At 49.1% G+C, this 25151-nt stretch overlaps 3 protein-coding genes across 3 annotated transcripts in view; 2 read left to right on the top strand and 1 right to left on the bottom strand.

Moving 5' to 3' along the window:
• lamtor1 (late endosomal/lysosomal adaptor, MAPK and MTOR activator 1) overlaps positions 1-2524 on the bottom strand; it is a 40347-nt gene extending 37823 nt beyond the window's left edge. The window contains exon 1 of the mRNA XM_080197720.1: positions 2400-2524. The gene's annotated coding sequence lies outside the window, so the exon portion shown is untranslated. The remainder of the gene's footprint in view (positions 1-2399) is intronic.
• A 193-nt stretch (positions 2525-2717) lies between these two features.
• On the top strand, positions 2718-10830 carry sfrp2l (secreted frizzled-related protein 2 like). Its single transcript, XM_080197718.1, has 3 exons — positions 2718-3440; positions 5342-5422; positions 8260-10830. The coding sequence occupies exons 1-3, from the start codon at positions 2894-2896 to the stop codon at positions 8595-8597; spliced, it is 966 nt and encodes a 321-aa protein (XP_080053844.1). The 5' UTR covers positions 2718-2893; the 3' UTR covers positions 8598-10830.
• Positions 10831-19009: 8179 nt separating this feature from the next.
• Positions 19010-25151, top strand: tomt (transmembrane O-methyltransferase). The gene is made up of 3 exons (XM_080198008.1): positions 19010-19271; positions 20928-21124; positions 24831-25151. Exons 1-3 carry the CDS (start codon positions 19010-19012, stop codon positions 25149-25151), a joined length of 780 nt encoding a protein of 259 aa, XP_080054134.1.

Genomic DNA, 25151 nt, shown 5'->3' with positions numbered 1-25151 from the left:
AAAGGGATCGAGGGAAAAGGGGGAATCAGGATATTGAATTTGATGATCAGCCATGATCAGAATGAATGGAGGAGCAAACGCGAAGGGCGGAAGATCAGGAGGTGCAGGACAGGTCATTGTCCTGCTTCTAGTTTCTATGTTTCTAAGGCAGAGTTTGGTGGTGGAGTGGGAGAAAGGGAATTATCACCAGTAGACTCATAATTCCAGTATTTTAACAATTTCCACTTTCAGTCTCTGCCATGGTTTCTGTTAGCCTGAGGCACTGGATCACGAGTCCAGACCGTACGCCCACAACGCCATCTCCCCCTGGTTGACTAACATAACTGAGGTGTCACTGCTTCCCGTGACACCAGGACACCTTTAAAAATGATGGAGAGAGTCCCCTTCGTGCAAAGAGTTAAAAACAAAAATGTTTGTAACTGTACTGATCACCAGCCAACAGAAGTTTCAGAAGAAAGCTTTATTTTGTCAGCACAGAGTGTGGATCCAGTGCCTAATTCATCAATAATTCCCTGTAATTTAGCACAGGCTGGTTGCTGGGACAATTAAGAGGCTCCTTTCTGAACCGCACATTGTGCAACAGAGCTCTCTCGGTCTTGAGTGAATTACCGAGTTGTCTGTGTCAGTATCCTTACCCCCCACCCCCCAACCCCTTGACCAGAAGGTGTGGCTCACATGAGTCCCTCAGTTTGCCCCTCACTGTCTCCGTCTCGTGTACTTACACGGTACTTTTAGTGAATTAAAACCATTCCTTCATATCAAACGTATCCAGCTCAGGCCTCCATCATTCCACCCACCCCCCCCACCTCCCTCCAGCCCTGGCAAAGCACAAACTATTAAAGCACCTCAAGCAAAGCAGGACAATGGATGTCTGGCAGTGGGTCGGGAGCTGATGGAAGATTTATTATGTGCTAATTTTAACTTGCACGCTAAATGACTCCCTCTTTCACAAAACCCCTCGGCTCCCAACACACACAGCCAGCAGCTGTGAATTCTGAGCTGTCAGCAGCTCCCTCTGTACAAACTGGGAGAGAGCTGGGAACAGTCTGGAAAACTGGGAAAAGAATCCCAACCACCTGGACAGGAGACTCCTGAAGATTAAAACAGGTACAAGATCAGGAGGTGCAGGACAGGTCATTGCAGCTCTGCCTCTGACTCTCAGTTATTTCCTTGCTTGCTCTGTTATTCCATTAGTATTCCTTCCTCAGTGGCTTGTTCCTCTCTTACTTTCTCTGCATGTTTCAGACTCTACCTTTGAGGCTCATCTTCTGTCTCCGCACTTCTCTCCCCTCCTCTATTCGCCCCTCACTATCTTGCTCCACTGTCTCTCTCTCTCTTCATCTTTGTGTCTCCTTCTCTCAGCTTATCTGAACCCTCCTTCCAAACTCCCAATCTCTCATTCTTTCTGCCTCTCAGTCTCTCTGAATCTCTCTCTCTCTCTCCCTTGGGCTGTCTCCCTCTCCCTCCCCCTGTTTTTTCATTCTCTCTCTCTGAGTTGACTTTTCTCTTTCATTGAAAATAATGAAAATTTTAAAGCATGATATAGGGGAAGTGACCAACATTTGTACAGAGATCAGCCAATTAATAACTGCAAATTGTATGGAGGGAGCTTTACTCTGTATCTAACCCCGTGCTGTACCTGTCCTGGGAGTGTTTGATGGGGGGACAGTGTAGAGGGAGCTTTACTCTGTATCTAACCCCGTGCTGTACCTGTTCTGGGAGTGTTTGATGGGGGGACAGTATAGAGGAGCTTTACTCTGTATCTAACCCTGTGCTGTAGCTGTCCTGGGAGTGTTTGATGGGGGACAGTGTAGAAGGAACTTTACTCTGTATCTAACCCCGTGCTGTACCTGTCCTGGGAGTGTTTGATGGGGGACAGTGTAGAGGGAGCTTTACTCTGTATCTAACCCCATGCTGTACCTGTCCTGGGAGTGTTTGATGGGGACAGTGTAGAGGGAGCTTTACTCTGTATCTAAGCCCGTGCTGTACCTGTCCTGGGAGTGTTTGATGGGGACAGTGTAGAGGGAGCTTTACTCTGTATCTAACCCCGTGCTGTACCTGTCCTGGGAGTGTTTGATGGGGGGACAGTGTAGAGGGAGCTTTACTCTGTATCTAACCCCGTGCTGTACCTGTCCTGGGAGTGTTTGATGGGGACAGTGTAGAGGGAGCTTTACTCTGTATCTAACCCCGTGCTGTACCTGTCCTGGGAGTGTTTGATGGGGGACAGTGTAGAAGGAACTTTACTCTGTATCTAACCCCGTGCTGTACCTGTCCTGGGAGTGTTTGATGGGGACAGTGTAGAGGGAGCTTTACTCTGTCCCTATGCTCAGTGAAATGCTCTGTTTGAGATCTCAATATTCTCAGTCTGATTAACACTGGATATTGCCGTGTATACTTACAGAATGAAACAGGAATGTTTAACTGAACTTTTTTCTGATCGGGGAAGCTTAGGTTGGCCATTGAAATAATTTCTTCTCCTTTACAGGATCCAGCGAGGAGAGAGAAAGGGAGGGAGATCTCCTCAAAGTGAATGAGCAGCTGAAATCGAAGGAAAATTGAGAGTGAATTGTCTTTGAGCCACTGCAGTGTAAGAGTGAGTTAGTGAGATGCCTAGAAGCTCTCCCTGACACTGACCAAAAGTCAGACTCAGGACTGGACAAATTTTCCAAAGTTGAAGCTGAACCCTTTGACCTGTCCCCTTTAACCTGTGCCCTTTGACCTGTCCCCTTTAACCTGTGCCCTTTGACCTGTCCCCTTCATTCGGTTCCTCCAAAACGTTTGTTGTCCTCAAGGTGAGGAAGTCTTTGTTTCGTTCAATCGCGCTCCCGTCAACAGTCTTCACACCTTCAATCCAAACACGGTTTATTTGATTGGTCAATAAGGAAGACAAGCAATGCCCATCTTTTTGCCCCTCGATTGGTTGGAGAGAGGAGCACCGTCTGCGCTGTGGTTCCTGATGTTGCTGCTGTTTCCCATTTGCTCGGTTCGCAGCCTCCCCACCGGCGAGGCTGAAGGAACCAGCTTCGGACTGGGATCCATGGAGTTCAGGCGAACCAGCTGTAAGCCAATCCCCCACACCATGGCGCTGTGCCACGGGGTCGGGTACAGCGAGATGAGGCTGCCCAACCTCCTGGGACACGAGTCCATGAAGGAGGTCCTGCAGCAAGCTAGCTCCTGGGTTCCCCTGCTGAGCAAGCAATGTCACTCCGACACCAGGAAGTTCCTCTGCTCCCTCTTTGCTCCCGTCTGCCTCAGCGAACTGCAGGAGTCGGTCCAGCCTTGCCAGTCCCTGTGCCAGGCAGTCCGAGATAGCTGCACCCCTGTGATGTCTGCCTTTGGCTTCCCTTGGCCAGATATGTTGGATTGTAACCAATTCCCAGTGGAAAATGACCTTTGCATCCCGTCTGCCGTCTCAGAGGAGGAGAGAGTCCAGCAGGAAGGTGAGTAACCCTTTGCTTGTTCATTGCTTCTGACAGAAGATCACTGACCTGCAACAGTCACTCTCTCTCTCTCTCTCTCTATGGATACTCCCTAACCTGAAAATTTCCAACTTTTAGAACATAGAACATAGAACATAGAACATTACAGCGCAGAACAGGCCCTTCGGCCCACGATGTTGCGCCGACCAGTTACAAAAACAATGACCCACTAGCCTATACCAATCCCTTTTCGTCCATAAACCTATCCAGAGATCTCTTAAACGCCCCCAAACTAGACGCATCTACAACTGCAGCAGGCAGGGCATTCCAATCCCTCACCACCCGCTGGGTAAAGAACCTACCCCTGACATCCGTCCTGTAGCTACCCCCCCTTAATTTTGTCTCTTCAAGAAGATTAACAAGGGATCCTGGACTTTACAAATAGGGGCTGAGACTGAGAAAGTCACGGCAAACCCTTGTAAAATACTATCTAGTCTCTGGTTGGAGAATTGTGTCCACTTTGGGCACTGCACTTTCGGAGAGACGTGAAGGTTTCAGAGGGAGTGTATAGGAGATTTCCTTCAATCTCGTTGAAAAGAGAAAGTTTGTCGAAGCTTTTCACCTTCCATTCAACAGGACCACAAAAGAATGCCAGATTTCAAACAATTGTAGCAATTTATGCAACAGGGGATAAAGATACAAAAGTCTGAGGTCACTAACCAACAGACTCAAGAACAGCTTTCTCCCTGCTGCTGTCAGGTTTTTGAATGGACCTACCTTGCATTAAGTTGATCTTTCTCTCCACCCTAGCTATGATTGTAGCACTACACTCTACACTCTCTTCTTTCCTTCTCTATGTACGGTATGCTCTGTCTGTAAACCACACAAGTAACAATAATTTTCACTGTATACTGATACATGTGACAATAATAAATCAAATCAAACCAAATCAAATGTGCAAACTAGTTAGCAAGTCAATTCTGATTGCCTGATTGGAGATAGTAAAGCTCCCAGATAATTCAGAAAAGGCACAAGGTTTGAATATAATCCTTTAGTTTACAGAGAATGAGTCTCTGTGTATGAATATGTGCCATTTCCAGCAAGTTAAATCAGCAATGTTACAGCACGACTGATTATCTTAAATTGGTTGTTAGTGGAATGATTAGCACACTTGGGATTGTTCAACAAGTGCTGCCCAATCGTGGAATTACACCGAACAGCACACATTTTATTTTGGGTTTTGAAACTGCAGGCTGGCTGATAAGTCTGTACTCTGCATTTTATGGACAACCAAAGGAGCAATGCTGTTTGATTTGATTGGTCAAGATGAGAAAGATATTCAAGGTGGATGTGGTTTGGGAGGAGATGCTGAAGAAGCTTTGGTAGCTGCATTGTTTAAAGTTTATTTATTAAAGTCACACATAGGCTTACATTAACACCGCAATGAAGTGACTGTGAAAATCCCCTAGTCGCCACATTCTGGCGCCTGTTCAGGTTACACTGAGACAGAATTTAGCACGGCCAATGCACCCTAACCAGCACGTCTTTCAGACTGTGGGAGGAAACCGGAGCACCTGGAGGAAACCCATGTAGACATGGGGAGAATGTGCAAACTTGTACAGACAGTGATCCAAGGTGGGAATCGAACCTGGGTCCCTGGCGCTGTGAGGCAGCAGTGCTAACCACTGTGCCATCGGGCTGTCCCATTATGTCCATGTTGATGACTCTGAACTGTGCACTGAAAAGATCCAGTCAGTTCAAACCTGCTCCCAGTAGTAGATAGAATGATAGGAAGCACACCGGATCCCCTGGGATGAGGAGTTCTCAGTTTCTGGACCAAAAGGGCCATTCTCCTTGATGTGAGGGTGAGTGCGGCACTGACATTTCAACTGGATTTATCTGCCATCCGTCTATATTTTCAGAGTCTAGAATCTGCCACGCCTGCACATCTGAGGGAGAGGCCGAGAGTAACATTCTCGAACATTTCTGCAAAAATGATTTTGGTAAGTTTCAGCAGAATGACTGGGGCATTTTGCTCCCAGTGAGTGTTTGATGAGATTATTTTCAATTGCATCGCGCACACAGTAAAACATCCAACGATGCTTCAAAGGAGTGTTATCGAATCCCGACAGTGCAGAAGGAGGCCATTCGGCCCATCGGGTCTGCACCAACAACAATCCTACCCAGGGCCCATTCTCCTAACCCCACATATTTATCCTGCTAATCCCACTAACCTACGCATCCCGGGACACTATGGGGCAATTTAGCGTGGCCAATCAACCTAACCCGCTCACCTTCGGACTGTGGAGGAAACTGGGGCACCTGGAGGAAACCCACGCAGGCACGGGGAGAAGGTACAGACTCTACAGAGACAGTGGCCCAAGCATAGTTTGACACTGAGTCACATCAGGGATGTTAGGACAGGTGATCACAACCCTGATCAAAAAGGAGCTTCTACAAAGTGCCCTGAAGAAGGAGAGGGAGAGGCGGAGAGATTGAGGCAGGCAATTCCACAGCTTAGAACCTCGGCCACTCAAGCATTCATGGAACAATTAAAATTAGGGATGCTCAAGAGAGCATAAGAAATAGGAGCAGGAGTCGGCCATCTAGCCCCTCGAGCCTGCCCCGCCATTCAATAAGATCATGGCTGATCTGAAGTGAATCAGATCTGGATCAGGTGAGAAAGTGGATGAAGAGGCCGGAATTGGAGCAGCGAGGTGACCTCAGAGGGCTGTGGGACTGGAGGAAATGTCAGAGATATGGAGGGGCAAGGACACAGCAGGATTTGAAAACAAGAATGAGGATTTTACTCTCAAGACCACAGGTTGACAGAATGGCCACCAGCGCGGACACTCAGAGAATGTCAGCTGTAGCTCAGCATGAGCTCTCTCCCATCGGAAACAGGTCAGAGGATGTTAGAAATTTGAGCCTGTAATTCAGGCTGATGCTCTCTACTGAGGGAGTGCCGCACTGTCAGAGGGTCAGTGCTGAGGGAGTGCCACACTGTCAGAGGGTCAGTGCTGAGGGAGTGCCGCACTGTCAGAGGGTCAGTGCTGAGGGAGCGCCGCACTGTCAGAGGGTCAGTGCTGAGGGAGCGCCGCACTGTCAGAGGGTCAGTGCTGAGGGAGTGCCGCACTGTCAGAGGGTCAGTACTGAGGGAGTGCCACACTGTCAGAGGGTCAGTGCTGAGGGAGCGCCGCACTGTCAGAGGGTCAGTGCTGAGGGAGTGCCACACTGTCAGAGGGTCAGTGCTGAGGGAGTGCCGCACTGTCAGAGGGTCAGTACTGAGGGAGTGCCACACTGTCAGAGGGTCAGTGCTGAGGGAGTGCCGCACTGTCAGAGGGTCAGTGCTGAGGGAGTGCCGCACTGTCAGAGGGTCAGTGCTGAGGGAGCGCCACACTGTCAGAGGGTCAGTACTGAGGGAGTGCCACACTGTCAGAGGGTCAGTGCTGAGGGAGTGCTGCACTGTCAGAGGGTCAGTGCTGAGGGAGTGCCGCACTGTCAGAGGGTCAGTGCTGAGGGAGCGCCGCACTGTCAGAGGGTCAGTGCTGAGGGAGTGCCGCACTGTCAGAGGGTCAGTGCTGAGGGAGTGCCGCACTGTCAGAGGGTCAGTGCTGAGGGAGTGCCGCACTGTCAGAGGGTCAGTACTGAGGGAGTGCCGCACTGTCAGAGGGTCAGTGCTGAGGGAGTGCCGCACTGTCAGAGGGTCAGTACTGAGGGAGTGCCGCACTGTCAGAGGGTCAGTACTAAGGGAGTGCCGCACTGTCAGAGGGTCAGTACTGAGGGAGTGCCGCACTGTCAGAGGGTCAGTACTGAGGGAGTGCCGCACTGTCAGAGGGTCAGTACTGAGGGAGTGCCGCACTGTCAGAGGGTCAGTACTGAGGGAGTGCCGCACTGTCAGAGGGTCAGTGCTGAGGGAGTGCCGCACTGTCAGAGGGTCAGTACTGAGGGAGTGCCGCACTGTCAGAGGGTCAGTACTGAGGGAGTGCCGCACTGTCAGAGGGTCAGTACTGAGGGAGTGCCGCACTGTCAGAGGGTCAGTACTGAGGGAGTGCCGCACTGTCAGAGGGTCAGTACTGAGGGAGTGCCGCACTGTCAGAGGGTCAGTGCTGAGGGAGCGCCGCACTGTCAGAGGGTCAGTGCTGAGGGAGCGCCGCACTGTCAGAGGGTCAGTGCTGAGGGAGCGCCGCACTGTCAGAGGGTCAGTACTGAGGGAGTGCCGCACTGTCAGAGGATCAGTGCTGAGGGAGTGCCGCACTGTCAGAGGGTCAGTGCTGAGGGAGTGCCGCACTGTCAGAGGATCAGTGCTGAGGGAGTGCCGCACTGTCAGAGGGTCAGTGCTGAGGGAGTGCTGCACTGTCAGAGGGTCAGTGCTGAGGGAGCGCCGCACTGTCAGAGGGTCAGTACTGAGGGAGTGCCGCACTGTCAGAGGATCAGTGCTGAGGGAGCGCCGCACTGTCAGAGGGTCAGTGCTGAGGGAGCGCCGCACTGTTGCTGATGTCTCCTCACAGATAAGATATTAAACTGAGGCCCTGTCTGCCCCATTAACTGGATGTAAGTGAACCCCTGGTGATTATATTGAAGAGCGGCTGTTGTGTTCTCCCCCGTGTCCTCAGCATTAATGATTACTGATTTAAGGCAAAATGTTCGGCCCTTATGACAATGGGATCTTTCTATGTACAAATTGGTTGCCACATTTTGTATATGACATCTTGCAAAATGCTTCATTGAGTTTGGATGGATTTGGAATCCCCTGAGATGGTGAACGATAAAACAGAAACGGGACTCTCCTGTAATTTACTCCTCTCTGTCTTGTTTTTTTTTCTCGGTGTCATCACAGCACTGAAGATGAAAGTGAAAGACATTTTGTACCTGAATGGAGATGCCAAGATCATTCCGGAAGGCCGCAGCAGGGTTCTGTATGGGTTGGAGGGTTGGACAGTGAATGGGGAGGTGAGGATGGAGCTGTGGCTGGCCGGAGTCTCTAACTGTACCTGCGATGTGCTGAGGGACCTGACTTCACCCTACCTGATGATAGGGAGGAAGGAGGATGAGGGGAGGTTGCTCGTCACCAGTGTGAGGCACTGGCGAGGAGGCAAGAGGGACCTCCGGAGGATCACCAGAAACTTCAAGAGAGCTCGCTGCCAAAAGCTGGCCATACCCGGAGGTGGTCAATAATACCCCCCCCACCCACCTCCCCCACGCCTGCATGCTGACCTTTCCGCCATTTCACTTGGTGTGGAACATTCCAGGTTCTCCTGTAAATCCCAATCCCTGCGATCCACAGATCAGGATATGTGAGCAATCTGATCCCTCTCCTGACGCTGCTCCACCAGAGAGATTCCAACAGGGAGCTGGAGTAGGCCATTCGGCCCCTCAAACCTGCTCTGCCATTTAATACAATCGTGGCTGATCTGATTGTAACCTCAAATCTGCATCCGACCTACTGCTTTCCCCCCCTCCCCCCAACCTTTCACCCCACTTTGCTTACCAATCTATCCATAGAAACATCGAAAAACTACAGCACAATACAGGACCTTCGACCCACAAAGTTGTGCCGAACATGTCCCTACCTTCGAGATTACTAGGCTTACCTATAACCCTCTATCTTACGAAGTTCCACGTACTTATCTAAAAGTCTCTTAAAAGACCCTATCGAATTTGCCTCCACCACCACTGCTGGCAGCCTATTCCACTCACCCACCACCCTCTGAGTGAGAAACTTACCCCTGACATCTCCTCTGTACCTACTCCCCAACACCTTAAACCTGTGTCCTCTTGTGGCAGCCATTTCAGCCCTGGGAAAAAGCCTCTGACTATCCCCTCGATCAATACCTCTCAACATCTTATACACCTCTATCAGGTCACCTCTCATCCTTCGTCTCTCTAAGGAGAAAAGCCAAGCTCCCTCAACCTACCCTCATAAGGCATGCTCCCCAATCCAAGCAACATCCTTGTACATCTCCCCTGCACCCCTTTCTATGGCTTCCACATTCTTTTTGTAATGAGGCAACCAGAACTGAGCACAGTATTCCAAGTGGGATCTGACCAGGGTCTTATAAAGCTGTAACATTATCTCTCAACTCCTAAACTCAATCCCTCGATCATCTCTGCCTTAACAATATTTGAAGACTCTGCTTCTACTGCCCATTCAGGAAGAGAGTTCCAGAGACTCACCACTCTCTGAGAACAAATTTCACCCCACCTCTATTTTAAACGGGCGACCCCTTATTTTTAAATAGACCCCGAGTTCTAGTTCCTCTTACGGGTCGAACTGTTACAGGTCTAACCTGTTCAGCTTTTCCTCATAAAACAACCAGCCCATTCCAGGTTTGTTAAACCTTCCCTATACTGCTCTAACACAATTACATCTTCCATTACGTAAGATGGCTAACACTGTACACAGTACTGTAGATATGGTCTCACTATATGTAGTATAACTGTATAACTGAAGCATATCCTCTCTACCTTGTTAATCAATTCCCCTTGCAATAAATAACATTCCATTACCTTTCCTAATTACTATTTCCTAATTGAAAACTTTTATGATTTGTGCACTAAGACACCCAGATCCCTCTGAATATCAGAGCTTTACAATCTTTCATTATTTGCATAATAAGTTTCTCTTACATTATTCCTGTCCAAATAGACAATTTCTCATTTTTCCGCATTATACACCATTTCCAGATCTTTGCCCACTCACTTAACGTTTTATATCTTTTTGTAGCCTCCTTATGTTCTCTTCAAAACTTACCATCTTTGTGCCCTCAGAATTGCTGATATTTAAGTTTAAAAATAAAGACTCGGATCCATTCCTCTCTCCCTCAAACTGAATGTAAAATTCAATCATATTATGGTTACTGCTACCCAGAGGTGCCTTCACTCTGACATAATTAATTAATTTCATCTTGTGGCTCTATATCAAATCTACGATTGCCTGCTCTCTAGTTGGCTCCAGGAATTGATGGATATGGGGGTGAAGGGGGGACCAGGATATTGAATTTGATGATCAGCCATCATCAAAATGAATGGCGGAGCAGGCTCGAAGGGCAGAATGGCCTACTTCTGTTTGTAGTTTTGATGACATACTGTTTTGAGAAACTACCCTGGAAACATGCAATGAACCCTTCATCGAGGATACCTTTCCCATCTGACTATTCCAATCTACATATAGATTTAAATCTCCTGTGATTATCACTGTGCCCTTCTGACAATCTCTAATTATTTCTTCATTACTTTCAGGAGGCTTAAACACCAGTTCCACAAGTGACTTTTGGCCTTTATCATATCAGCTCTCTACCAATACCATTTCCACATTCTGTTTTCCAAAACTTAGATCCATTGTGCTAATAGCATTACTAACTAACACTAAAGTACAGAGGGAGTGCCGCACTGTCAGAGGGTCAGTGCTGAGGGAGTGCCGCACCTTCAGAGGGTCAGTGCTGAGGGAGTGCCGCGCTGTCAGAGGGTCAGTACTGAGGGAGCGCCGCACTGTCAGAGGGTCAGTGCTGAGGGAGCGCCGCACTGTCAGAGGGTCAGTGCTGAGGGAGTGCCGCGCTGTCAGAGGGTCAGTACTGAGGGAGTGCCGCACTGTCAGAGGGTCAGTGCTGAGGGAGTGCCGCACTGTCAGAGGGTCAGTACTGAGGGAGTGCCGCACTGTCAGAGGGTCAGTGCTGAGGGAGCGCCGCACTGTCAGAGGGTCAGTACTGAGGGAGTGCCGCACTGTCAGAGGGTCAGTACTGAGGGAGTGCCGCACCTTCAGAGGGTCAGTGCTGAGGGAGTGCCGCACTGTCAGAGGGTCAGTGCTGAGGGAGTGCCGCACCTTCAGAGGGTCAGTGCTGAGGGAGTGCCGCACTGTCAGAGGGTCAGTGCTGAGGGAGTGCCGCACCGTCAGAGGGTCAGTGCTGAGGGAGTGCTGCAGTTCTGCAATGGAAGTGTGAGACTGCATCTGGTGCTCATGTCTCTAGACTAGGGCTGGACTCTCAGCTTTCTGTCTCGGATACAGGTGTCATTTTCCATTGTGCCCTCATGGGAATTGGGACAAATTCATTGCCAAGGATTCTGGGCCCGGTACTGCTAACCTCCACGTCTGCAGAACTGGGGTCAGAATTCCTGAATGCTCCAGGACAAATTGGAAAGTTGGATAAAGCAGGGATTGCCACAGTGTGACTGAAAAGGAAAGTGTTGCAGAGTGACACTGGGACGGTGAGATCTCGTCAGTGTCTCCTGCAGATCTAGGCTCCGTCAGCACAAATCCGACCCAAGCCCCAGCGTCTGGGCATCAGTTTAACATTAATCACAACTCATATTGTAGCAACATTTATTCAATATCGCAGAATTATGTTCCACACCAAGGGAGTTCCCGCTCTCTTACCATCATCTGTCAACTATTCTCATGTATTTATCATTGCTTTTGTTTGACTTTTCAAACATTCTTTGCCGTTGTGCATTCTTACAACCTTCTCTCTCAGTGAACATTGGTGCACATCCACCTCCAGGTCGATCAGCCTGCAGTTTAAAACAGTGACTATCAGCTGGGTGCTGAGTGTGGAGGGGGTCCCAAGAAGCAGTGTCCTCCCAGACCCTCACCAACACCACTCACTCTCACACACACATTAGCACCCAGAGACATGGCCACATGCTCATTGACATCAAGGCCCACAGGGCCAATAATTCACAGAGAAATTCATACTAACACAGATTAACACACACTCACATACACATTAACACAGAGACACACACACATCAATATGCACAGATTAACACAAACACACACTACTGTGCACACATATACACACACACTCAAAAACTCAGACATATACACACACACAGGTAGCCACTCACTTTCTCTCACACACAAACACACACATACTCTCATACACACTCTCACACACACGCACTCTCATACACATAGACTCACTCACTCTCTCATACACACACACATTCACTCATTCTCAATTACTCTCACACTCTCACTCACTCTTTCATGCACACATACACACTCTCATTCATTCACTCACACACACACACACACACACACTCTTTCATTCACTCTCACACACATTCACTGAGACACACTCTCACACATACTCATTCTCTCACTCACACACTCAGTCTCTCACACACACACACTCATTCTCTCACTCACACACACACTCATTCTCTCACTCACACACACTCTCTCACACTCACTCACTCTCTCACACTCACTCACTCTCTCACACTCACTCTCTCACACACTCACTCTCATCCATTCACTCTCATACACACTCACTCTCACACACACTCATTCTCTCACTCACTCTCTCACACACTCTCTCAGACACACACACTTTCACACACACACACTCACTCTCACACACTCTCTCATACACACACACTCACTCTCACACACTCTCACACACACACACACACACACACTCTCACACACACTCGCTCTCTCACACACACACACATACTCACTCTCTCACACACTCACTCTCACACACACACACTCTCACACACACACACACACTCTCTCTCACACACACATACTCACTCACACACACACACTCTCACACACACACACACTCACTCACACATACACACACACACTCTCACACACACACTCTCACTCACTCTCTCACTCAGAGGGGCTGGCTGGAACAATTAAATCTCAGTTGAGATGGGGCAGTTTATTTTGGTTTCTCTGTATTGAGGGATTGTTAACCGGAGATTCCAGTGGGATAGTCAGGGTTCTCACCGGAAAAGCCTTCAGACAACAGTGTATCTTTTGGGTGGAATAAACTGCAAGATTGGATAATGAAGCCGCTGCATATTCACTGTATCATTTATCAGCAAATATTGTAACATTATCGATTAAACGATTACTTCATTCCAGGTAAAAATAAACTTTCTCAAATCTGAGTCTATGTTGCAGGTTGTTTGCCACAGTCAAGAAAACATGGATTAAATAAACATCGTGAATCTTACAGTGCAGGGTGAGGCTATTCAGTACCTTGAGTCTGTGCTAGCTCAGAAAATACCATTCAAATTGTCCCACTCCCTCCTGCTTTCCTCACAGCCCTGCCATTTCGTGTATAAAGATCCAATTCTCTTTCGAGAATTATGGCTGCGTCTGCTGCCAATACCAGAGCAGAAATACTGTGTGAGATAAACTCTCTTTATCTCCCATTCTGGTTCTGTTTAGCATGTCCCGGGTGCCATGGTTTAAACACAAAACACAGATACGCGCTGTCTAGTTTGCTCGGTTCAGTTAACACGCAAACAATTCAGACATTGCAGGGTCAACAGCCTCAAAAAAAGTGTCTTCAACTTGGCCCGGGTCGTTCGTTCAACAAAACCATTTAAACAGGCAACTGGTGTGTGTTTGTATTGTGTTTCCAGTGGTTCTAACAAGGCCCTAGGGGAGGAACTGGGCTTCAGCCCTGAGTCAGCGACTGGAGTTGTTAAATTTAATCCAGTTAAGGTTGATCCTGTAGCTAATTATTGTTGAACATTTTGTTCCCCCTGTGCAGCCTCGACTGTGTAATTACACTTTTATTAAATAACCACCAGAACCTCAAGGATTTTAGTCTCTTGTTTTAATTTGTTCGAAATACTTTGGAGAAACTTCAGCTCCCAATTTAGATAATTCACCATTGTAAGCAAAGTTTTCCAATCCCAGATGGCACAGTGTGTACGTTCGCGCCTGAGACAGACAGACACACACACACACTCACAGACACGCAGACTGAGCCAGCTTCTCATTCTGCTCTGAGTTAGCCTGGGCGAGCGCAGAGGTAACATTCCTGGAACAGTAATCCAGAGGTCTGGACTCCTGCTCCAGACACATGGGTGTGAATCCCACTGCGCCATACCAACCTGTGGAACTTAACTTCATAAATCCAAGGAGACAAAGCTGTCTCAGATCGGAGAGAACACAAGAAATAGGAGCAGGAGTCAGCCATCTAGCCCTTCGAGCCTGCCCCGCCATTCAATAAGATCATGGCTGATCTGAAGTGGATCAGTTCCACTTTCCCGCCCTCTCCCCATAACCCTTAATCCCCTTGCCTACCAAAAACCTATCTACCCGTGACTTAAATATATTTAGCGAGGCAGCCTCCACCACTTCAACGGGCAGAGAATTCCAGAGATTCACCACCCTTTGAGTGAAGAAGTTCCTCCTCAACTCCGTTCTAAACTGCCCCCCTCTTATCTTGAGGCTGTGCCCTCTAGTCCTGCTGTCCTTTCTAAGCGGGAAGAATCTCTCTACCTCTACCCTATCCATCCCTTTCATTATCTTACATGTCTCTATAAGATCCCCCCTCATCCTTCTAAACTCCAACAAGTACAAGCCCAGTCTATTCAGCCTCTCTTCATAGCTCAACCCCCTCAACTCCGGTATCAGCCTAGTGAACTTCCTCTGCACTCCGTCCAAGGCCAAAATATCCTTGTGCAAGTGTGGCGACCAAAACTGCACACAGTACTCCAGCTGCGGCCTCACCAGTGCCCTGTACAGTTGCAGCAAGACCTCCCTGCTTTTATATTCAATCCCCCTCGCTATAAAGGCCAGCATCCCATTTGCCTTCTTGATCACCCAGGCCCAGTCTACTCAATCCCTCCTCATAAACTAACCCCCTCATCTCCGGTATCAGCCTGGTGACCTAGTAGAGGTGATATGTTGTGAACAGAGTGGATACAGAGAGAATGTTTCCTCTTGTGAGGAAGAGCATAACCAGAGGACCTTGATGTGAGATAGTGATCCAGGAATCCACTTGGGAATTCAGAAGAAGCATCTTTACCCAAAGAGTGGAGTCAATGTGGAACTTGTCGGCGCAGGAAGTGGTTGAAGGGACGAGTAGGGATGATGCATTTCAGAGGGTGCTGGACAAGCTCGATGATGGAGAAAGGAACAGAGGGTTACAACGAGAGATTTAGATAGGAAAGGAGTGGAGCAAGAACACATAGCATGGACTAGTTGGGCCGAGTGGCCAGTTTCTGCAACATACATCCCGTAATCATTTGGTAATTTACTATCAAATTTCTGTCAACCATGACTCAGTGGATAGCGCTGACACCTCTCAGTCAGAATCCTGTTCATTCAACATCCACACGAGAGGCTTAAGCTTAATCCAGCCCAACACCAGTGGCAGGGCTGAGGAGGTGCTGCACTGTCAGAGCTGCTGTCTTTTAGATAAGACGCTAAGGCACAGTTAACTTTTTAAAATGTAGTCATTGTTGCAATGTAGGAAACACAGCAGCCAATTTACACAAAGCAAGATCCCGCACACAGCGATGTGAAAATACAAACATATGAAATAGGACCAGGTGGAGGCCATTTGGCCGATCCAGCCTGCTCTCCCATTCAATATAGCTGGTCTGTGTTTGAAATTCCACATTTCCATATCCACTGGATAATTGTTTATTGGTCATAATCACGGCATAGAACTTGATTTGATTTATTATTGTCACATGTATTAATATACAGTGAAAAATATTGTTTCTTGTGTGCTACACAGACAAAGCATACCGTTCATAGAGAAGGAAAGGAGACAGTGCACAATGTAGTGTTACAGTCATAATGAGGATGTAGAGAAAGATCAACTTAGTGTGAGGTAGGTCCATTCAAAAGTCTGATGGCAGCAGGGAAGAAGCTGTTCTTGAGTCGGTTGATACGTGACTTCAAATTTTTCTATCTTTTTCCTGATGGAAGAAGGTGGGAGAGAGAATGTCTGGGGTGCGGGGGGTCCCTAATTATGCTGGCTGCTTTTCTGAGGCAGCGGGAAGTGTAGACAGAGTCAATGGATGGGGGGCTGGTTTGGGTGATAGATTGGGCTACATTCACAACACGTTGTCGTTCCTTGCAGCCTTGGGCAGAGCAGGAGCCCAGACCAAGCTGTGATACAACCAGAAAGAATACTTTCTATGGTGCATCTGTAAAAGTTGGTGAGAGTCGTAGCTCACTCCCTTCTCTTGTTCAAATTAATGGGATCTTCCACAAGGGCAGATGTCTGAAAAATGGCACCTCAGAGTGCAGCACCCCCTCAGTACTGCCTCCTGGTGGCTTCCCCAAGTGGATGTGCTAATGAACATCTCCTGTGTTAAGAAGGGTTTTACTCTGTCGCGTCACTTTGACTGGTGACTGTCCCATGAAGGGAAAGCAGAAAGCACAGAGAGAGAGTAAGAAAAACACAAACAACAAAGGAGACAGGTAAGAAAGAATGAAAGAGAGAAAAGGACGAGTAGGCTAAGACTTGATGGGCTGAAGGGCCTTTTCTGTATTATGTGACTCCGTGACAAAGAGAGGTGAAAAACAAAAAGAGAGGGTGTTAGAGCAAGAGAAAGCTGGAGCTGGAGAGCTGAGAAAAGAAAAGAGGGAAAGTTAGAGAGATTGAGGCAGAGATAGAACGAGAGAGATGGAGAGAGGAATATACAGAAAGCGAGAGACACAGAGATAGAATGAGAGAGAAGCAGAGCGTGATATAGAGGGAGAGGGGTTGTTGAAGTTTCAGGCAATGAAAAGATTAATTTTAATTTGGACAATTAGCTGCCATTCGGACAGGATGAGATCCATTACATTTTAATCAGGCTGACTGCCTTGGTCCAAGGACTCGATCCTGTTGGAGGCTGGCTGCACCTGAGAAACTGGAAACCCCGACATCTGGCCGGCAAAACCTGATCCCACAACACTTCCAGAACCTTCTCAGAGGCCCTGGAGAGCCATCAATAATACAGGAGAACCCAGCAGGATCGAGGCACCAGTGCATAAACTTCCACATCACTCGGAGAGACCACATCAGCTGCGAGAGGCAGGGTTCCAGTCTGTTACAGAGGTAGGAATGGAAAGCAATATGTGTGCATTTCTATAGCAGCTTTCACAGCCTCACACTGTCAACAAGACATCGTGCAGTGAATGATATATTTTTGAAATGCAGTCGCTGTTGTAACATCGGAAATGTGACAAACAATTTGCACACAGCAAGATCCCATGAACAGCAAGTTTGTTTTGTGATGTTAGTTGAGGATCTGCTCTGGGTTCAGCCCCAGTGAGAACTACACAGCTTTTCATTCAGTCATGCTCGAGGATCTTTCACATCCAGCCCACCTGTTTTAGTTTAACAATGCATCCAAAATCCTGCACCTTCAACAGTGCGGCACTCCCTCAGCACTGACCCTCTGACAGTGCGGCGCTCCCTCAGCACTGACCCTCTGACAGTGCGGCACTCCCTCAGCACTGACCCTCTGACAGTGCGGCACTCCCTCAGCACTGACCCTCTGACAGTGCGGCACTCCCTCAGCACTGACCCTCTGACAGTGCGGCACTCCCTCAGCACTGACCCTCTGACAGTGCGGCACTCCCTCAGCACTGACCCTCTGACAGTGCGGCGCTCCCTCAGCACTGAGCCTCTGACAGTGCGGCACTCCCTCAGCACTGACCCTCTGACAGTGCGGCGCTCCCTCAGCACTGACCCTCTGACAGTGCGGCACTCCCTCAGCCCTGACCCTCTGACAGTGCGGCACTCCCTCAGCACTGACCCTCTGACAGTGCGGCACTCCCTCAGCACTGACCCTCTGACAGTGCGGCATTCCCTCAGTACTGACCCTCTGACAGTGCGGCGCTCCCTCAGCACTGACCCTCTGACAGTGCGGCGCTCCCTCAGCACTGACCCTCTGACAGTGCGGCGCTCCCTCAGCACTGACCCTCTGACAGTGCGGCGCTCCCTCAGCACTGACCCTCTGACAGTGCGGCGCTCCCTCAGCACTGACCCTCTGACAGTGCGGCGCTCCCTCAGCCCTGACCCTCTGACAGTGCAGCGCTCCCTCAGCCCTGACCCTCTGACAGTGCGGCGCTCCCTCAGCACTGACCCTCTGACAGTGCGGCGCTCCCTCAGCCCTGACCCTCTGACAGTGCGGCACTCCCTCAGCACTGACCCTCTGACAGTGCAGCGCTCCCTCAGCACTGACCCTCTGACAGTGCGGCGCTCCCTCAGCACTGACCCTCTGACAGTGCGGCGCTCCCTCAGCCCTGACCCTCTGACAGTGCGGCACTCCCTCAGCACTGACCCTCTGACAGTGCGGCGCTCCCTCAGCACTGACCCTCTGACAGTGCGGCGCTCCCTCAGTACTACATTGCAAGTATTCGCCTGGATTATGCTGAAGTCTCTGGAATAGGATTTGAACCCATGAGCATTTGTCAAAAAAGCTCAAAACTGAACACAATGAGAGGTGTTGATAGTTTGAGCACGGAGCCCCTGGTTACACAAGGACACAGTGACTGAGCGGGAAACACAGAAATTCCAGCTGACCTCTGGTCAGGTACAAAAAAAAACATTGAATAGCTGCCAGTTCACAGAACAGATAAAACTGGTGTTTAACAGCAAGGTTTGAGCTGGACCAGAATGGGAGTAATGAATATAGAGGAACAGGAAGGTCAACACTGGATCTCAACCCAGCCTGACTGGGCAGCAGTGTGATGATGTTGCATCGAACTCCAGAATCAGCCACAGGTCACTGACAAAAAGGTGAGAGTTTCTGGAGTTTGCGTCTTATTCTTTAATGTACAAATTCTCCCTCAATAACTTTGTTCTCCCTTTGACACTTCTCCCCAGATGGTCTCTCCTGCCATTGCTCTGGCTTTCATCCCCTTCCTGATGACCCTCATCATCCGTTACCGCTACTACTTCCTGCTGTTCTGGCGGGCGGTGATTCTCCGGAAGATTCAGGACTACCTGACCGGCTTGTCCAGGGAGGAGAGGGCCTTCCAGTACGTGATGACGCATGGCATTCCTGGAGACCCCGAGAACATCCTCAGCACCTTCGACACATGGTGCAACCACTGGGAATATCTGAGCAATGTTGGCCCAGAGAAAGGTAATTGGAAACGGGGGAGATTGGGTGGCACACTCCCCCCAGCTGTGCTCACAGTTCTCCACAGGGACAGGATCACAATACTGCTAGAATTAACAGGATGGGCAGAACAGTCTCCTCCAGGGTCCTACATTTATATAAATCCAAGAGAAAACAATTCAGTTGATTTAACTTTATTTATTATTGTCACATGTATTAGCATACAGTGAAAAGTATTGTTTCTTGCATGTTATACAGACAAAGCATACCATTCATAGAGAAGGAAAGGAGAGAGTGCAGAATGTAGTGTTACGGTTATAGCTAGGGTGTAGAGAAAGAACAATTTAGTGCAAGGTAAGTCCATTCAAAAGTTTGATGGCAGCAGGGAAGAAACTGTTCTTCAGTCGGTTGGCACGTGACCTCAGACTTTTGTATATTTTTCCCCTAATCACAATCAAAGGGCAAAAACTACAGGCAGTGGACCAGTTCACTTATCTCGGCAGCACCCTCTCCCAAGCAGTGACTGTTGATACAGAAGTCAACTGCAGAATAGCAAAGGCAAGTTCCGCTTTCGGTAGACTGCACTCCACTGCGTGGGAATGTCGAGGAATCAGCCCAGCAACAAAACTGAAGGTTTACAGCGCCGCGGTACTCACTACCCTCCTGTATGCCTGTGAAACGTGGACTGTGTATCGAAGGCATGCAAGGCAGCTCAATCATTTCCGCATGACCTGTCTTCACAGAATATTACGCATCAGATGGCAAGGCACTGAAGTTCTCTCTCGAGCAAGTCTACCATCAGTCCACACACTGCTGATGAGAGCGCAGACCCGGTGGGCAGGTCATGTCATCTGTATGCCAGATGAGCGCATACCCAAGCAGCTCCTTTTTGGGGAACTCTCTGCTGGAAAACGCTCGCAGAGAGGGCAGAAGAAACATTTCAAAGACACAGTCAAAGCCTCCCTGAAGTTGGTTGACATTGACACAACCACTTGGGAAACGCTGGCACAAAACTGCCCTACCTGGCGCTGCCTCATCCACAAAGGCTGTCAAGCTCACGAAGCACAACTTAAGCGCGAGCTGCGCAAGTCCAGAGCCACCAGCGCAACAACTACAGTGTCAACACAAGTCTGTCCAATGTGTGCCAGGACATTCCGTGCCCGAATTGGCCCTGATCAGTCATCTTCGGACACACCGCAACCAGTCTTAATGGTGTGGAGGTCCTCGTCGATGACAATGGACGAACAATAATCTTTTTCCCTACGGAAGAAGGTGGAAGAGAGAATGTCCAGAGTGCGCGTGGCCCTTAATTATGCCGGCTGCTTTGCTGAGCAGTGGGAAGTGTAGACAGAGTCAATGGATGGGAGGCTGGTTTGAGGATTGGGCTACATTCATGACCCTTTGTAGTTTCCTGCAGTCTTGGTCAGTTTTTCAAATGCATTCTGATATTCCATTCGCTCATTACTGATCTCCTGTCTCAACTTCATCAATTGTCTTTCAGAAACAACAGCTTTTTTTTAATGATTCAGACCACAGGATATCTCAAAACATCTCGTGGCCATGGAGTATTATTTGAAATGCAGTTGCTGTTATAATCAGGAAACGCTACAATCCGCTTGTGTACAGCAAGATCCCACAAACAGCAGTCATTATTTTCTTTTCTTCTCCCACAAATCGCAGGCAAGATCCTGGAGAGACTTATCTACGAGAATGTTCCCCTGACGGTGCTGGAGCTGGGGACTTACTGCGGTTACTCAGCACTCCGTGTAGCCAGGAGCCTGTCCCCCAACGCCAAACTCTACACCGTGGAGATGGACGAGGGGAATGCAGCTGTGGCTGAGAAGATAATCCGCTTAGCGGGATTTGACGAGGACACAGTGAGTCTCACAGATAAGTCACCACCAAGTCCGGGGGCAGAGGGAGGGAGAGAGGGAGAGGAGAGAGAAAGATGGAGGGGGAAAGAGGGAGGGAAAGGTGGGGAAGAGGGGGAGGGGTAGAGGGGAGAGAGAGAGCGAGGGAGGAAGAGAGGGGAAGAAAAAGAGGAGAGAGAGAGAGGCAGAGAGAGGGGAAGAGAGGGAGAGAGGGGGAGGGGAGAGAGAGGGGAGGGGAGAGAGAGGGGAGGGCGGAGAGAGGGGAGGGGGGAGAGAGGGGAGGGGGGAGAGAGAGGGGAGGGGGAGAGAGAGGGGAGGGGGGAGAGAGAGGGGAGGGGGGGAGAGAGGGGAGGGGGGAGAGAGGGGAAGGGGGAGAGAGAGGGGAGGGGGAGAGAGAGGGGAGGGGGGAGAGAGAGGGGAGGGGGGAGAGAGAGGGGAGGGGGGAGAGAGAGGGGAGGGGGGGAGAGAGGGGAGGGGGGAGAGAGAGGGGAGGGGGGAGAGAGAGGGGAGGGGGGAGAGAGAGGAGAAGGGGGGAGAGAGAGGAGAAGGGGGGAGAGAGAGGGAGGGGGTGAGAGAGAGAGGGAGGGGGTGAGAGAGAGGGAGGGGGTGAGAGAGAGTGAAACAACTCATTGTCAAAAATTCAATTTCTCTCCTATTTCTTTTCACCGATTACATTTCCTCATCTCCGCTCCTGTTTGATGCACGACTAAAACCCTCATTTTCATCCCCTGCTCCTTCAGCTACAAGGTGCAAGTATGTGACAAGCCCGGCTTCCACTGGATTGACCCGCGATGACATTAAAGTCCTGCAGTGGTTCGCCATTGCCTTTTGTCGGACCAGGAAACTCTCCTCCCGCCTGCCATCAGGCGGATTGGAATGATTCACAGGCCAAGAGTTCATCAGTTTGGTCGTGTTATGGACACACCTTCCATGACCGACCATCAAGTCCTGGACTGGGACTTTAGCCTGGAGTTTGTGGCTGCGAGATTCCACCGTGCCACATCACCTTTAGACTTGACCATAACAACACTGTCCTGAGCAGTTTCCCACATTCTAACCTGCAGAAGTGTGTGGTCACTCAAACCTCAGACGCCTGTGTCTTAACTCACCCTGAATCCCAGCCATTAATCTGCCCTGTGCTCACTGACCAACATTTCGCAAATAAAAATTCAACCAGGCGAGGTCAGCATGGTTTTCTTAAAGAGAAATTGTGTTTGATAAATCTGTTGGGGTAATTGGAGAATGTAATAAGCAGGGTGGATAAAGGGGGACTGGTAGATGTGGTGTCGTTGGAGTTCCACACATCTTTAAGGTGCTACATAAAATATTCCCTTTCGTGGTGTTGGCGGTGATATATTAGCTTGGATAGAAGATTAGCAAGCTAACAGGAAGCAGAAAGTCAGGTGAAATAGATAGTTTTCAGGCTAGCAAGCTGTAACTAGTGGAGTGTTGCAGAGATCCGTGCTGTGGCCTCAACTATCTCCAATCTATATTTATGACTTGGATGGAAGAACCAAATATATTATTGCCAGATTTGGTGATGAAAGAGAAAAAAGCAAACTGTAAGGAGGATACAAAGGGTCTGCGAAGGGAAATTGATAGGTGAAGTAAATGGGGGAATATGACAGACAGAGTATAACGGGGGAAAATGTATGATTGTCCATTTTGACACGAAGAATAGAAAAACAGAAGATTATTTAAATATAGAGAGACTGCAGAATGCTGAGATACAGAGGGATCTGGATGTCCTTGTGCATGAATCACAAAAGGTCAGTGTACAGGTACAGCAAGTGATTAGGAATTCAAATGGAATGTTGGACTTAATTATAAAGTGGATGAAGGATAAAAACAAGGAATTCTTGCTGCTACTGTACAAGACATCAGTGAGAGCACATTTACAGTACTGTGTACAGCTTTGGTCTCCTGATTCAAGGAGAGACATACCTGCATTGGACAAGTTCAGAGAAGGTTCACCAGGCTGATTCCTGGGGCGAAGGGGGTTATCTTCTGAGGAAAGGTTGAGCAGGTTGGGTCCAGACTCGTTGGAATTTAGAGGAATGAGAGGGGATCTTATTGAAACATCAGATTCTGAGGGGGCTTCACAGGGTGGATACTGGCAGGATGCTTCCCCAACAGGGGGGGAATCTAGAACCAGGGGGCACAGTTTAAAAAGAAGGGGTCTCCTATTTAAGATGAGATGAGAAGGAATTTCTTCTCTCAGAGGGTGGTTAGTGTTTGGAAATCCCTCCCCCCGAGAGCAGTGGGGGGCTGCGGGTCACTGAATATATTCAAGACCGAGTTAGACAGAATGTGGGTCAACAAAGGAGTGAAAGGTTAAATGGAGCAGATTGGAAAGTGGAGTCAAGGCAACAAACAGATCAATTTACACAAGGCTAAATGGGAACATGGCCTACTGCCACTCCTATGGATGGAATTGGAATAGTGTAGGTTAGATGGGCTTTAGATTGGTTTCACGGGTAGGCACAACATCGAGGGCCAAAGGGCCTGTAAAGCGCTGTAATGTTCTATGTGATCTTAAAATCTTGTGCTGTCCCTGTCCTGGGAGTGTTTGATGGGGACAGTGTAGAGAGAGCTTTACTCTGTATCTAACCCCGTGCTGTACCTGTCCTGGGAGTGTTTGATGGGGGGACAGTGTAGAGGGAGCTTTACTCTGTATCTAACCCCGTGCTGTCCCTGTCCTGGGAGTGTTTGATGGGGGACAGTGTAGAGAGAGCTTTACTCTGTATCTAACCCCATACTGTACCTGTCCTGGGAGTGTTTGATGGGGGGACAGTGTAGAGAGAGCTTTACTCTGTATCTAACCCCGTGCTGTACCTGTCCTGGGAGTGTTTGATGGGGGACAGTGTAGAGAGAGCTTTACTCTGTATCTAACCCCATACTGTACCTGTCCTGGGAGTGTTTGATGGGGGGACAGTGTAGAGAGAGCTTTACTCTGTATCTAACCCCGTGCTGTACCTGTCCTGGGAGTGTTTGATGGGGGACAGTGTAGAGAGAGCTTTACTCTGTATCTAACCCCGTGCTGTACCTGTCCTGGGAGTGTTTGATGGGGGACAGTGTAGAGAGAGCTTTACTCTGTATCTAACCCTGTGCTGTACCTGTCCTGGGAGTGTTTGATGGGGGACAGTGTAGAGGGAGCTTTACTCTGTATCTAACCCCGTGCTGTACCTGTCCTGGGAGTGTTTGATGGGGGACAGTGTAGAGGGAGCTTTACTCTGTATCTAACCCCGTGCTGTACCTGTTCTGGGAGTGTTTGATGGGGGACAGTGTAGAGGGAGCTTTACTCTGTATCTAACCCTGTGCTGTACCTGTCCTGGGAGTGTTTGATGGGGGACAGTGAAGAGGGAGCTTTACTCTGTATCTAACCCTGTGCTGTACCTGTCCTGGGAGTGTTTGATGGGGGACGGTGAAGAGGGAGCTTTACTCTGTATCTAACCCTGTGCTGTACCTGTCCTGGGAGTGTTTGATGGGGGACAGTGTAGAGGGAGCTTTACTCTGTATCTAATCCCGTGCTGTACCTGTCCTGGGAGTGTTTGATGGGGGACAGTGTAGAGGGAAATTGTGAAGGTCGCACAACTTAACAAGTTGGACAATATTCCATTTCTGAAACCTTCACCTGAGCACAGAATCTCACTCTCAGCTGCAATGACAAATTTTCTTTGACACAAAGTGAACGGGATTTTCTTCGGAACAGGTGGAACAAATCATTAGTCCTTCTGATGAGGTGATCCCTCAGCTCAGAGAGAAGTTTGGCGTGGACAAGTTAGACTTTGTTTTCATGAACCATTGGAAGCGCTGTTATCTGCGAGACCTGCAGCTCCTGGAAGACTCCGATCTGCTGCAAGAGGGAAGCATTATTGTGGCAGACAGTGTGATCTTCACTGGTGCTCCCCACTTCATGCAGTACGCCAAGGGCTGTGGGAAATACACCTGGAAAATTCACCGCACCCACCTGGAGTACTTCCGACACATCCGGGACGGAATGGCTGAGCTGACCTACATTGGGCTCAAATAG

This window comes from Carcharhinus amblyrhynchos, chromosome 10 (genome assembly GCF_965287045.1).
Source record: "Carcharhinus amblyrhynchos chromosome 10, sCarAmb.v2.hapA, whole genome shotgun sequence".
NCBI classification, from domain to species: Eukaryota; Metazoa; Chordata; class Chondrichthyes; order Carcharhiniformes; family Carcharhinidae; genus Carcharhinus; species Carcharhinus amblyrhynchos.
Note: the sequence above shows the minus strand (reverse complement) of the source record. Positions and strands in the feature narration are given on the sequence as shown.